General features: G+C 46.3%; 4 protein-coding genes across 4 annotated transcripts; 1 reads left to right on the forward strand and 3 right to left on the reverse strand.

Annotated features, from left to right (window-relative positions):
• Window positions 1-686: 686 nt before the first annotated feature.
• Window positions 687-1,052, forward strand: BBBOND_0004580 (hypothetical protein, conserved; the record flags this gene model as incomplete). Its single annotated transcript, XM_012915290.1, has 1 exon — window positions 687-1,052. The coding sequence occupies one exon, from the start codon at window positions 687-689 to the stop codon at window positions 1,050-1,052; it is 366 nt and encodes a 121-aa protein (XP_012770744.1).
• An 88-nt stretch (window positions 1,053-1,140) lies between these two features.
• BBBOND_0004590 (hypothetical protein, conserved) lies at window positions 1,141-6,806 on the reverse strand (the record flags this gene model as incomplete). Its single annotated transcript, XM_012915291.1, is given in 2 exon segments — window positions 1,141-6,774; window positions 6,792-6,806. The coding sequence occupies 2 exon segments, from the start codon at window positions 6,804-6,806 to the stop codon at window positions 1,141-1,143; spliced, it is 5,649 nt and encodes a 1,882-aa protein (XP_012770745.1).
• A 1,141-nt stretch (window positions 6,807-7,947) lies between these two features.
• Window positions 7,948-8,214, reverse strand: BBBOND_0004600 (hypothetical protein, conserved; the record flags this gene model as incomplete). The annotated part of the gene is made up of 1 exon (XM_012915292.1): window positions 7,948-8,214. One exon carries the CDS (start codon window positions 8,212-8,214, stop codon window positions 7,948-7,950), a length of 267 nt encoding a protein of 88 aa, XP_012770746.1.
• Window positions 8,215-8,426: 212 nt separating this feature from the next.
• BBBOND_0004610 (hypothetical protein, conserved) lies at window positions 8,427-13,631 on the reverse strand (the record flags this gene model as incomplete). Its single annotated transcript, XM_012915293.1, has 1 exon — window positions 8,427-13,631. One exon carries the CDS (start codon window positions 13,629-13,631, stop codon window positions 8,427-8,429), a length of 5,205 nt encoding a protein of 1,734 aa, XP_012770747.1.
• Window positions 13,632-14,927: the final 1,296 nt, after the last annotated feature.

The following is a 14,927-nucleotide window of genomic DNA, read 5'->3' on the forward strand; positions in this document are numbered from 1 at the left end:
AGAGTGGGTTAGGGAGCGATGTAGAGTGGGTAAAGGGGCGATGTAGAGTGGATAAAGGGGCGATGTAGAGTGGATAAAGGGGCGATGTAATGTGGATAAAGGGGCGATGTAATGTGGATAAAGGGGCGGTGTAGAGTGGATTAGAGAGCGATGTAAGGTGGGTTAAGGGGCGATGTAGAGTGGGTTAGGGAGCGATGTAAAGTGGGTTAAGGGGCGATGTAGAGTGGATAAGGAGCGATGTAGAGTGGGTTAGGGAGCGATGTGGAGTGGGTTAAGGGGCGATGTAGAGTGGATAAAGGGGCGATGTGGAGTGGGTAAGCGAGCGATGTAGAGTGGCTAAAGGGGCGATGTAGAGTGGGTTAAGGAGCGATGTAGAGTGGGTAAAGGAGCGATGTAGAGTGGGTTAGGGGCGATGTAGAGTGGGTAAAGGAGCGATGTAGAGTGGGTTAAGGGGCGATGTAGAGTGGGTTAAGGGGCGATGTAGAGTGGGTTAGGGAGCGATGTAGAGTGGATTTTTAATCACCACTCTGGTCACCACTGTCATCGCTGCCGTGACCATGTCATCGCTGCTGTAGCCATGTCATCGCTGCCGTGACCATGTCACCGCTGCCGTGACCATCAACTGTCATCGCTGCCGTGACCATGTCATCGCTGCTGTGACCACTAACTTGGTCACCACGTTGGTCATGGCATTGGTCACCACTTTGGTCATCACGTTGGTCAGCACTTTGGTTACAGCATTGGTCAGCACATTGGTCACCACCTTGGTCATGGCGTTGGTCAACACGTTGGTCACCACGTTGGTCAGCACATTGGTCAGGTGCTTGGTCACCACGTTGGTCATGGCATTGGTCAGCACCTTGGTCAGCACCTTGGTCATGGCATTGGTCAACACGTTGGTCAACACGTTGGTCAACACATTGGTCAGCACTTTGGGCAGCATCTTGGGCAGCACTTTGGTTATGACATTGGTCACCACTCTGGTCATCACGTTGGTCAGCACGTTCGTCAACACATCAGTTAACTACTACACAATCACATACAACAATTAATGAGTGATACAACGGATTAAAGCACAATTCATAAGTTAGGTGAGTAGGTGATGCTAGGTGAGTGTAGATAGTGAACACGTGAGTACGATTACGGTTGTAGATAAAACACCCTGTTAAGCTTGTTAACGCGTCCAGCAGCTAGTAGCGATTGAGCAGCTATGCGATGGGAGGAAGGTGAGTGCAAATGCGATTTGATGTGGAGCAGGTCGAGGCGGATGACCATGATGTGGATGAGGTACAGGAGAGAGAGGAGCCAGAGGGCGACGTTGAGCCAGATGAAGGGTTGTCTGATGATCCAAAGGAATTCATCACAGGCGTTGAAGAGTTTAGCGAAGTAATCAGATTTAAGTACTTTGCTTAATATCTTGCAGAAATCGTTACATGTTTTCTGGTATTTAGAACGATTCAATTCTACTGCATTGTTGAATATGAAGCCATACTGGTACAAGGTTGGGGAGACGCCGTTGCAGGTTACGATGGATTCACACTGGCACCGTGACTTCTCATCGCCATGTTTCCCTTTCTTACATTTGTCGGCTCTCATGCAGCTGTTGCAGCCCCAATCCTGGCAAGCGATTGAGCAGAACGCAGTGTATAGATTGTTAAGCAACGTCCAGAAATCCCATGGAAGATACACGGCCCAGTAGAAGTATAGCTTGGCGTTTTTGTTGGCGATGTATTTGTAGCAGTCGGCGTAAAGAGATGAGAGATAAGGTGCACATGGATGTTTGTTGCAGAAGTCGTTGGACGCGAGATGCCTGAGGTGAGGATGACTGCAAGTGCTGTGTTTTACGGAGTCCGAGCCGTATGCGTCAACGAGCGCACCGGTAAGATTGCCGGGTTCGTCACATAAGCTGATGGACAGCTCCTTGGTTGAGTCTTCGAAAGCATTTTGGACGCCTTTCTTACCAACAATATTTCCTTTGTGCCAATCGGCAACCAAAGATAACGCAAAACCGAAGTGTTCTGGCAACGTTTTTGGCGGTTTGGTAACAAGGCAGAATAGCGATGCGAGATGTTTATTCTCGATGATTTTGCTCAGCATAGCACACAGGTCTTTGCCTGTCTTCGTGCTTCCTGAAAAACCTCGGAAACCAAGTGGCGTTATGCAGGGCTGGCCTTTTCTGGAAGTAGACGGGCAGGTGGCGCAATCGTATTTACAACCGATGGAACTCAATTGGTGAGGAAGGTGACCAGGTAAGCAATCGTTAAGATAACTCATTAGAGGAGAAGTTGGTTGGCACTTTGGTTGGTCATTTGGTCGGCACTTTGCTTCGCACGTTGCTTTGTCGCTAACATGCTCTTTGCACGGCCATTTGGTAGCCTTGATAGTTTTGCCGTACTCGCATTCTTGCCAGCCACCGTGCTGGACGGGGAGCTTACATCGGCTGTACAAAAACCTGAACACCGGTAACAATCTGTGTAGGATGTCCATCAATAGTTCAAGGCACTGTGATGGATCGGATGGGTAAGATAGTCGTAGACTGTTATCGCAGTAGTCCACGGCGTACTGGGTGTATTCGTTGCCGTAACCTACTATTTTAATAAGGACGTCATACGATCTAGAACACAGGCGTTTCACCGCACGCTGTGCATTATCCAGCTCAATCGCCTGTGGATACGCTGGTAGTTCTTCGCTCACAACTGTTACAGGGATCTCGTCGTCGTCCGTAGGTTGCTTCTTTGGATCGATAAACAGGTCACTCACAGCATCACGCCACAACTCCGTGTAAACCGTATTGCACGGCAGGCCAGATAGCCAACATAGCATCTCGAATATGTTACATGGCCTCCTCTTGGAGGATGAAGTAGCAACGTGGCCGACTTGGTAATAGGTTTGGAGGTGATCGTGTAGCGTTTTAAGCGGGCCGATTTCTTGGTTGAACTTATCTTTTCTGTAGATATGCTTCTCATCCATTCCAAAAAGACGTTTGTAGATGAACAAGACGTTCATTCTTTTATCGTTCTGTAATTCGCCATTTTGCTTGCCATCTTCAGAAACATCGTAGCCTTGGTCGAAGAAGAATACGCCAATGTTGTTGGATTTATTAATCTGTTCACTTCTGGACGATGACTTACAATACTTCACCAATGTGTCAAACTCTGTATGCAGGATGGACAACACGTTCAGGCAGACCTTCGAACAATTTGTGCCATACTCCTTCAATTCGTATTTCGTCTCGGTTATCCTAGTGCCGACTACGTCCTCGCGGTACACTAGATCTTTTTTGAATGTTTGGCTATCATACGCGCTTATGTACACCTTGTTCAACTCTCCCACAAATCCACCAAGCCCCCTGGTGACACTGTCCAGAACCGGACTGTTCGGCCTGTCAAAGGATTCCGGCTTGAGCATGGCAACTGCCTGGCTCAATTTATCAAGCTTTCCGGGTACCTGATAGTCGTATCTATTAATCTCCTGAAGGTGAGAAAGTAAGTCATTAAATGAGGCATTGATGTTTCCCAGCTTGGCGGTGTAGACGGTCTCGTCGGTTTCAGGCCTCTGGTTCTTCTCATTTTCTTCATTATGTAGTCTCTTAATTTCGTCACTAATATATGCCTTAAGTGGCCAGAAAAACTTTTGGAAATGTTTGGACAACTTTTCGAACATTGCTTTATTATCCAGTGGTGACCGGGATAGTTCGTCTGCAACTTCTTTAAGTAACTTAATATTAACATCAGTAGTATTACCATTCTCTTCGATCTTACCTTCCAACGTCCTCATGAATCCTTTAAATCCCTCCCTTCTGTCCTTGTCGATTAGATCCGGCAAAGGTTTCAACTCCTCGGTGACCTTCTGGGCGAAGGCCGTTAGCAAATCCTTTACAGAGGTAACGTATTGTTTCCGCGCAAGAGTGGTGAGGGTGGTTTGAGCTTCAATGATTTTAGATGAAACAGAATGTTTTAGTCCGTTTATTGTTTCATCCCGCAGGTTGTTAGCTCTGTTTTCAAATTCCATGGCGTCCTGGATAACGTCTATCAAATTACTTCTTCTGAGAGCGTCCATTTTATGTTCAATCTCTTTTAAAAACACCTTTATACTAAAATCTTTTACATTTTCGAAATGACCCTGAACTTTTTCGCCAACAGCAGAGAAGGCATTCAGCAGTTTGGTCAAATACGATGTAATACTTGCCGACAATTTGTACAGCTCACCCATTCCGTATTCATTATCATTCATATGGGTATTTTCTTGATATCCGGGTTTGGGTTTTGATATCTTATCCAACGTATCGATAAGCGTTGTGATGCCATAGTCCTTAATCGATCCGATCGCAGCTGGGAGTAGGTTGTCGCCTTCATCGCCAGTTATATTACCGTTCGACAGAGCTTCTAGGGCACCACCATCCTGCTTGACGTACTTTTTGTATAATGCAAAGTGCTGCGATAGTACATCAATCGCGCTTGTCTTATTATTGCCAATCTCCGTGTTCAGTACGCCGTTGACCTTACCATTAACATCGTACGTGGAATTGGGTTCTGGATTGTCGCGCTCTGGATCAATCGCCGTTCGAAGGCTTTCAAAAAGCTGTAGAGCAACTTTCAAAGCATTCTGCACATTCGTGCCTATCTCGGTAGGCGAATCGTCGGACGAATCTTCTCCGATTCCAGCAAACGATTCAAGCATTGCAGCAGCCTGACTGGCTTTGGACAGCAACGCCGATAAAATAGTTTTGACAACAGCTCTGAGATGACTTTTGTTTGTTTTATCCATCCCGGCTTGCACAACAACGTTTTCAATCGCCGCGCCTATTTGAGTGATGAACGGGTCGCCACTATTGGAGATGTATTGTTTTTCAAGTTTATGCGTGATCACAACGGAGAAGCTATTTATGCAATCATATACAGCTTGTATGTTCTGTTGCACTGTAGCTTTTCTAAAATCTACACTGCCTAACGATGACGTAAATGCGGCAACGGATTTGGTAATAATTTCGTTGGTAAGCGCATCCTTAATTGCAGTGGCGATTTTGTGGGTGTTATCAGGCACAATAGATTCTTTATCCACTTCTATATAGTGGTCATTGAAAGTGACGCCATGAATGCCTTTGCTCCATCTGATGTATTCCCCAATTGCCTCGTTAACCACACCATTCTCCCTCAATATTTCATCCACCCATTGTACGACTTTCTCCCCAAATTGCTCAGTCCCGTTAAAAGATTTAGCCCATTTCTTTACCGCATCTTCAATGCCCTGCAACCCTTCATTTTGATTGGTAATAAGCCCTATTTGTCGCTGCACTGTACTGAGCAAAGTCTTCCTAACGTAATTCCCAATCCCCGCAAGTAGTCTCTCTTTTACGGTTTGTAAATCTATTTTAAGCTTAGCGTCCATGTCTTTCACTTGCGTAAGTGCATATTTAACAAGGTCAGTGATTTTCGTTTTTGTTTCCTGACCAGCCTTATGCAATTCCTCCGCTTTATACGTGATCACTGTGCAGAGATTCATGATCTCTTGCTGCTCATTTTCGCCAACTTTCTTATCAATGATTGTCTGAACATCCTTCTGCGCATCTTCAATAATTTTCTTATTTTTGTGCATCCAATTTTCCATAGCCAAAACGTATTCAGTGAGAAGCTCATTGATGACCTTAAGCTGATCCACAATTTTAACAACCTTCACCTTCACATGGTATACCAGAGTACCCACTCTATCGCCAATCTCCAAATTCAGAGCATGACTCAGCGTATTAAGTGATTCGCCAATTTGCTTTTCCATATTCCAGTAGTCCTGCCACTCTTTCTTTGATAGCGCATGAAGCCTCCTAGCCTCATGTCTAACAGCTTTCACAGAATTATGAACATGTGTTTTACAATCATTATTGAGGTCTACGATGTTGTTATGTGCGTTGTTTATATTATTCAGAAAATTGTCGGCATGGTATTTGCCTTCCTTCACCAAAACGCTTAAGGGCTTAACAGCCTCACTTGCTTTGACAAAATTATCTGCACCAGCATTATCTTTCAAAATTTCACTCACCTGATTTTTAAGCTCTTTCATCTCATCTTGAAGCTTTTCAATCGGCCTCTTCACTTTCTCATTCCCCTGCTGCACTTCCCTGTTATACGCCGCGATGCGAGCAGGCAACACGGTGAAAAGCTTCTTAAAACCCTCGTGCCCTGAGCAAAGATGTTTGTTAATTTCATCACTTACCGAATTTAATGTATTTTTACCCACACTGTAAGGCTGTTTCTCGCTGACATCCATAAGCACCTGATACAAAAATCCCATCACCCCGTCACACAGCCTGTCCAGGTCAGAGTACACAATCCCAGTGCCGTCGTAGCCTTTCGTAGCAGAGTTGAAGCCGAGGAAAGTCTGAAGGCCGTCACATAAATGCGTTAAAATATTATTATTACCGTCTTTATTGAGTTCTTCAGTGAATTTAGTAAGCTTACTTTCAAGTTCTTTAAGTTGTTTCTGACGCTCAGTAATTTCATCATACGCTTTCTGCTTGGAACCGTCACGGTAATAAGTGTGGTTAGATTCACAGCGTTTTTTAGCTTCTTCAAGGTCCTGTCTAGTAAAACCATTTTTTGACTTACCGGATTCTGGAGGTTGTTGAGAGTTAATTTCTTCAATTTTCCTCTGGTAGAACTGGCAAGTGGACTCATTTCCCTTGTATTTAACAGGGCATTCAAGTTTAGATTTTTCGGCTTCGAGGGACTTAGTAGCCTTCTCAATAGCCTCCTCAATCAACTTTTTTAAAGCTTTAGCCAACTTGGTAAGACCCTCACCATCACCATTCCCATACCTAACCTGTATCAACCAGTCGATGGACTCAGTCAGAAGGGAAGGGAAGGGTGACAAGGCACAAGTTATTATTGTGGTCTAAAGAGGTCATAGCGGTAATATGGCGAGGTTATTCAAGGGATGTAGAGTGGATAAAGGGGCGATGTAGAGTGGTTTAGGGAGCGATGTGGAGTGGATAAAGGGGCGATGTAGAGTGGGTTAAGGGGCGATGTGGAGAGGGTAAAGGAGCGATGTGGAGTGGGTAAAGGGGCGATGTAGAGTGGGTAAAGGGGCGATGTAGAGTGGGTTAGGGAGCGATGTGGAGTGGATTAGGGAGCGATGTAGAGTGGGTTAAGGGGCGATGTAGAGTGGGTTAGGGAGCGATGTGGAGTGGATTAGGGAGCGATGTAGAGTGGGTTAAGGGGCGATGTAGAGTGGATAAAGGAGCGATGTGGAGTGGGTAAAGGGGCGATGAAGGGTGGATAAAGGGGCGATGTAGAGTGGATAAGGGGCGATGTAGAGTGGGTTAAGGGGCGATGTGGAGTGGATTAGGGAGCGATGTAGAGTGGATAAGGAGCGATGTAGAGTGGGTAAAGGGGCGATGTAAGGTGGATAAAGGGGCGATGTAGAGTGGATAGAGGAGCGATGTAGAGTGGGTTAAGGAGCGATGTAGGGTGGATAAAGGGGCGATGAGGAGTGGATAAAGGGGCGATGTAGAGTGGAGTAAGGGGCGATGTAGAGTGGGTTAGGGAGCGATGTGGAGTGGATAAAGGGGCGATGTAGAGTGGGTTAAGGAGCGATGTAGAGTGGATAAGGGAGCGATGTAGAGTGGGTTAAGGGGCGATGTAGAGTGGGTTAGGGGGCGATGAAGAGTGGGTTAAGGAGCGATGTAGCGTTGGTAAAAATGCGATGTAGGGTGGGTAAAGGGGCGATGTAGAGTGGGTTAAGGGGCGATGTAGAGTGGATAAAGGGGCGATGTAGAGTGGGTTAGGGAGCGATGTGGAGTGGGTTAAGGGGCGATGTAGAGTGGGTTAAGGGGCGATGTAGAGTGGGTTAGGGGCGATGTGGAGTGGATGATAAATACCACTTTGGTCACCACTGTCATCGCTGCCCATACCATGTCATCGCTGCCGTGACCATGTCAACGCTGCCGTGTCCCTGTCATCGCTGCTGTGACCATGTCACCGCTGCCGTGACCATCAACTTGGTCAGGTGGTTGGTCAGCACTTTGGTCAACACATTGGTCAGCACTTTGGTTACAGCATTGGTCACCACTTTGGTCAGCACCTTGGTCAACACTTTGGTCAGCACCTTGGTCCACACTTTGGTCAACACTTTGGTCAGCACTTTGGTCATGGCATTGGTCAGCACTTTGGTCATGGCATTGGTCACCACTTTGGTCAGCACATAGGTCACCACTTTGGTCATCACTTTGGTCACCACTTTGGTCATGGCATTGGTCAGCACATTGGTCAGCCTTTTGGTCATGGCATTGGTCAACACTTTGGTCAGCACTTTAGTTAACTACTACACAATCACATACAACGATAAATGAGTGTACCAAAACATTAGACAAAAATTAGTTGTATAGGTGAGTAGGTGATGTTAGGTGAGTGTAGATAGTAAACACGTGAGTGCGATTATGGTTGCAGGTACGATATCTTGCTTAACCTGCCAATCCTCGCAGCAGCGAGTAGTGATTGCGCAGCTATGCGATGACTCGAGGGACTATGTAGATGCGATTTGATGTGGAGCAGGTCGAGGCGGATGACCATGATGTGGAGGATGTACAGGACAGAGAGGAGCCAAAGGGCGAGGACAAGGTAGGAGAAGGGTTCACGGATTTTCCATAAGAACATATCGCACTGATCGAACAGTTTGGTGAAATACTCCGATTTAACTACTTTTTCGAGTTGACTGTAGAATTCGCTGCATCGCTTTCTGTTCTTACCATCCAGCAACGTTTTAGGGTCCTTAAATGTGAACCCGTAACTGTAGAATGTGGGCAGCACGGCACGGCAACATACGAGAGCTCTGCATCCGCAGTTGTGTTTGGCGCCGTGAGACGATGGTTTACATGAGCACCCAGGACACCCGAAGCTTTTGCAGTTAATGCTTCCAAAGGCGTCCAGTAGAGAGCAGAGACATTTCCATAGATTCCATGGCAGATATATTGACCACGAAAGATACAGGTTCGCGTGTTGCTTGGCCATGAATTTATAGCAGTTGGCAGATAAGCACTCGACGAATGGAGCACAGTGAACATCTTGATCGGGGCACGCGTTAGTCATCGAAATGCTGGACAAGTCAGCATATGGAGGGAGATGGCTCTTTGCTTCATGACTGGTCTGGCTGAAGCCATATGCGTTACCAAGCGCGTTTGTCAAATCAGTAGGATTCTTATAGAGATCGATAGTCTGTTCGGAGATACACTTTTTAAACGCATCAGCGACAGATTTATTTGTAGCTTGCCTATCAGTCGATAGTACAACGCTGCTACGAACAAGCGACATGGCAAAACCGTAGTGTTCGGGCAATGTGGATGGCGGTTTGGGGACCAGCGTGAGCAGGCACGCAACATGGTCGTTACTTAGGAATTTGGTCAGCACGTTGCTTAGGTCTTTGCCTGTGCGCGTACCTCTCGAGAAACGGCTGAATCCGAGGGGAGTCAAACATGGCATTCCAGGCGACGATTTGGTGCAGGTGGAACATGACGACTTGCAACCGATGGCACTCAGACTGTGAGGCAACATGCCAGCTAGACTGTCAGTCAGGTACAGCTGCAGGGGTGACGTGCCAAAACAATCGTGACTGGACGACGGATAAATGGACGAGTGCTCACCGCACTGCCAGCACGAAGGCTGAACCCCGCTGCCATACGTACACTGCTCCCAACCGTAATACTTAGTTTCAAGCTCGCATTGCTTTTTCAAAAATGTGAGCGGCTGCAGCATACTTCGAAGCACATCGATGATCATCTGAAGGCAGTCCTCACTGCGAGGCGGATAATACAAGTTGAGTGAGTTGTTGGAATGCTCAACGGCGTACGTGCAGTCAGCATCTCCGTGGCCGAGTACGGTGATCAATACATCTTCCGCGTAGTAGCATACTTCTGTGATGGCGTCTGTTAAATTCGCGGCGGTGATGGTTTGGGGATACGCCACCAAGGATTTGGCAGTTTGGATTTCGAGAGCGATACCGTCTAGCTCAAAAGCGTTGTCTGATTTTTCAGGTTTGTCGAGCAAATCATTAAAGCTGTTAAGCGACACGTCTCGGTAGTACGATCTGTAAGTGAGGCCAGTCAGCCAGCAGAGCATGTCGTACACGCTGCACGGTGACCTAGGCTTAGGGCGGGGAGTGAGGTGGCAGACACGGAGATACGTCTGCAGACTATTGTAGATGTCGTTTAGATTTCCGACATAATATTTGTTGAACACTTTATCATCTTTAATAAGCAGGCGTATGAGGTGGCGGCCCTGCAATTCCGAAGTGTTCCTCAACTCACCGTCCCGATTTGCGTCAGATGTGGAAACATGGAAGCCGCACTGTAAGAACCATTTACCAAGTTCCGATGTTGACTTGATCTGCTTGTCTATACACGTACTACCACAATGATTAATGAGGGTCTTAAGGTATTCAAACAGAGTGGACAGGCAAGTGAGGAAGAGCTTAGCGCACCGTTCGGCGTTGTCGGTCAACTGCGGTTTGCCGTTAATTGTCTTAGACCACTCGACGGTCAGGCCGGAGTAGCTGTTAACGTAGGCGTGGTTGAGCTGAGCGGCCAATGCGTCGATACCGTCCTTGAGAGTCTGAAGCAGCGGTGTGGAACGTTCACCAAATTTGTGCGGGACCGTCTGGGAGAGCGTTGTTATGAGCGAATTTAGGTTGGTGGTTAAATTGTGGTCGAAGTGCTGTGAGGTGACGATGCCGGTGAGTAACTTAGTGAGAGAGGACTTGAACGTCTCTAAAGTTTGATGGTCGAAGCTGAAATCGGTTTGCTTCTGGAGGTTTGTCAAAGTAGTAGTGAAACACTGGTTAAGCACTTTTGCCAAGTCGGCCAGCTTCATCTGTTCTGGAGTTGGGGAGGTTAGGAAAGTGTTAAGAGGAGCGGCAAAATCATTTTTCGTTTTGACTAAGACGCCTTTGACACCAGTGACTTGGTCGGTATCAATGATATGGGTGATCTCTCTAAGTTGTCTGGTGAGTAAGGTTTGCAGGGCGGAGAGATCGGCCATCTTCTGGGTTGCAAACATGCCCTGTATCTCGATGGTGAGTGATTTGAAAGCTTTGTCGACGGCGTCGAGTAGATTCTTTTGAAGGTTGGTGATGGCCTGCGTCAATGTATCACGAGATGTGATGACGGTCGCGTGGAGTGCATTAATTGCGTATTTGAATTTCGTTTCAATTTTCTGAACGGTGACGTCATCGTGTTGCACTTTTAGTAGGATAGCCTGGATTTCGCCGCATAATTTATTCATTATGCCTGCCACGTTTTCCCTATTAATGTCTATTTGGCCAGGGAGTTGTTTAAGCGCTTCAAGTGTTGCATTCATCTGAGTTACAGCAGATTCCAGCATTTTGTCAACCTGCTTAAAATCGTTCATATGCTTAGAAAAGTCAATGGTGTCATCCCACCCACTTAGTCCAACGGCATCATTGATAATCATCTGAAGGTTGACGGTCATGCCATTATTGAGAGCAGCGTCGAGCTTATCAATTTCCTGCTTCACAAAAGACAGCGCCTTTGTAATCTCATTGCCTGGGGTGGTAGTAAGTTTATCACTAATGTCATTAATTTTCCTAATAGCTTCCTCAACGTTCCCTATTTTAATCTGATTCTCACGATCTCCAATAAGCCAATCAAGATCGGAGGCGGCCTGACTAGCTCTTCCGACCAGTCGGTGTAGTATCGCTTGTACAGCAGCTTGAAGAACGTGTTCGTGAATGGGCGGTTTATTATTTAATTTTGATTTGACTTTCTTCGTAATCTCTCCAGCAATGGTGTCTGACAGTGTATACATCGCCGTACTAGTTGTCACACCGCCTACTTGCTTCTTATATATTGCCTCAAGTCCGCTTACAAAAATACGTATACCTTCCTCGACGGCTGTCATATGATGTTGAATTTTGCCTTTGCGTTCATCATCTTCTGGATCGATCATACGTTTCACTAATTTGCCGGCGTTGTCAATGTCGGTACCAAGCTGACTTTTAATTACGTCCGCAATATTTGTGATCTTCGCACCCTCAATTTCACCACTGTCTGTTTTTATAAATGTAGTATCAAAATAATCGTTATATCCACTTTCTCCCTTAACCGTCTGAACATAGTGCTTAATTTTGAGCTTAACATATTCATCCTCCTTCAAAATGTTTTCAATCCATCCCTTAACCCTTTTTCCAAACTCTTCAGTTCCACTAAACGTCTCGGCCCACTTTTTAATGTTATCCGCTATTTGCTGCATCGTTCCAATAGGTTTCCGTGTGGGTTTACCCAGAGCGCTACCCGCGACTGGATTTGCATCTGCATTTGTCAAACCATCGACAAGATCTATAATCTCACGTTTAAGTTCACTCATAAATTCAAACATACCTGTTTTGGCACCATTGTTATCATTACCTATCTCCTTTTTTATTCTATCGAACGGCTCCTGCACATTCTTAACATGAACCTTTATCGCATTTTTGATATCATCTCTCAATGATTTCAGATTACTCTTTACTTTAGTTGCAAACGATGCGACATTGTCTTTAACGATAGTGAACTGTGTCTGCAGGAAAGCGCTAGAATCATACTTGACATATTTCTCAATCTCCGTTTTAATGTCATATAAGTTTCCACTTATTTTAATCTTATATTCTTCGTCAAATTTGCCAAACAACTGCTGCACTTCGTGATACGTCGTGTCAAGATAATATTTTAATGACGCGAAATGCTCATCCTTCTTTGCCCTTAGATTCTCAATTTCAACCACGACCTTGCTAAACACAGTATGTAAGGTATCCTGTAACGCATCACAACTTACATTTATGGCACTGCCAACATTCGTCTTCTGTGTCTCCAAGTCGCCATCCACTACCTTCACCTGCCTCTTGAAATCCTCCTTGCCAGCGCTCTCCTTCAACAGCCACAATGCGTTTCTAACATCTTTCATTTCACGTTTAATTTGTTCTCGCAACGACTTATTGAGCACATTGACTTTATCTTTTTCTATAGTATTCAACTGAGTCTCAATCTCTCCGACCACCGTGGTCCAGTCCTCTAATTGCTTCTGAAGTTTTTCGTGACCTTTACCTGCAACACGTTTCATGAATTCATCGCCAATTTTATTGTCTTTTAACTCACTTAATTCGCTTGTTACTGCTCCAGTTTTCCTGCCAAGATACATCTCATACCTGTCAAGCCACTGGGACACCTGCGTAATCTGAGAGGAAAATACACTAGAGCCCTTACCTATCGAATTTTGTAAATTGCTTAATATATCATTTAATTCTTTATTAGTATCATAAGTTGTCACTTCATTTTCGTTTTTCACCGCACCAAGCACACCACTCAAAAATCCCATCACCCCGTCACACAACCTATCCAGGTCAGAGTACACTATCCCAGAGCCGTCGTAACCTTTGGAGTCTTTGTCGAAGCCGAGAAACTTTTCGAGGCCAGTGCAGAGGTTAGTAAGGATGTTAGCAGGGTTGTTATTTGAGGTAATTTTAAGGTTTAAAATTTTGTCAAATTTCTTGTCAAGCTCCCTAGGCGGCACATGGTCAGGGCAGTGGCAAGAGGTGGAAGAAGGGAAGCGAAGGGTGACAAGGCACAAGATATTGGTATGGTTTATAGAGGTCATAGCGGTATTATGGCGAGGTAATTTGAGCGATGTAGAGTGGGTAAAGGAGCGATGTGGAGTGGGTTAAGGGGCGATGTAGGGTGTGTTAGGGAGCGGTGTAGAGTGGGTTAAGGGGCGATGTGGAGTGGGTAAAGGAGCGATGTGGAGTGGACAAAGGGGCGATGTAGAGTGGGTAAAGGGGCGATGTAGAGTGGGTTAAGGGGCGATGTAGAGTGGGTAAAGGAGCGATGTAGAGTGGGTTAAGGAGCGATGTAGAGTGGGTTAAGGGGCGATGTAGAGTGGATAAGGAGCGATGTAGAGTGGATAAGGAGCGATGTAGAGTGAGTTAGGGAGCGGTGTAGAGTGAGTTAGGGAGCGGTGTAGAGTGGGTAAAGGGGCGATGTAGAGTGGGTTAAGGGGCGATGTAGAGTGAATTAAGAGGCGATGAGGAGTGGGTTAGGGAGCGATGTAGAGTGGGTTAAGGGGCGATGTAGAGTGGGTTAAGGAGCGATGTAGAGTGGATAAAGGGGCGATGTAGAGTGGATAAGGGGCGATGTGGAGTGGGTTAAGGAGCGATGTAGAGTGGGTAAAGGGGCGATGTAGAGTGCGTTAGGGAGCGATGTGGAGTGGATAAGGGAGCGATGAAGAGTGGGTTAAGGGGCGATGTAAGGTCGGTTAAGGGGCGATGTAGAGTGGGTTAAGGGGCGATGGAGAGTGGAGTAAGGGGCGATGTAGAGTGGGTTAGGGAGCGATGTAGAGTGGATAAAGGGGCGATGTGGAGTGGATTAGGGAGCGATGTAGAGTGGATAAGGGGCGATGTAGAGTGGATAATAATCATTACTTAGGTCATCTGCTTGGTCACCATGTCATCGCTGCCGTGACCATGTCATCGCTGCCGTGACCATGTCATCGCTGCCGTGTCCATGTCATCCATGCCGTGACCATGACGTCGCTGCCGTAATTATGTCACCGCTGCCGTGACCATGTCATCGCTGCCGTGTCCATGTCATCCATGCCGTGACCATGACGTCGCTGCCGTAATTATGTCACCGCTGCCGTGACCATGTCATCGCTGCCGTGACCATCAACTTGGTCAGGTGGTAGGTCGTGGCATTGGTCACCACGTTGGTCATGGCATTGGTCAGCACCTTGGTCAGCACATTGGTCAACACGTTGGTCAACACTTTGGTCAGCATCTTGGTCAGCATCTTGGTCAGCATCTTGGTCAGCACTTTAGTTAACTACTACACAATCACATACAACGATTAGTGAGTGATGCAACAGATTAAAGTACAATTCATGAGTTAGGTGAGTAGG

This window comes from Babesia bigemina, scaffold Bbigscaff_73279 (assembly GCF_000981445.1).
Source record: "Babesia bigemina genome assembly Bbig001, scaffold Bbigscaff_73279".
Classification (NCBI taxonomy): domain Eukaryota; phylum Apicomplexa; class Aconoidasida; order Piroplasmida; family Babesiidae; genus Babesia; species Babesia bigemina.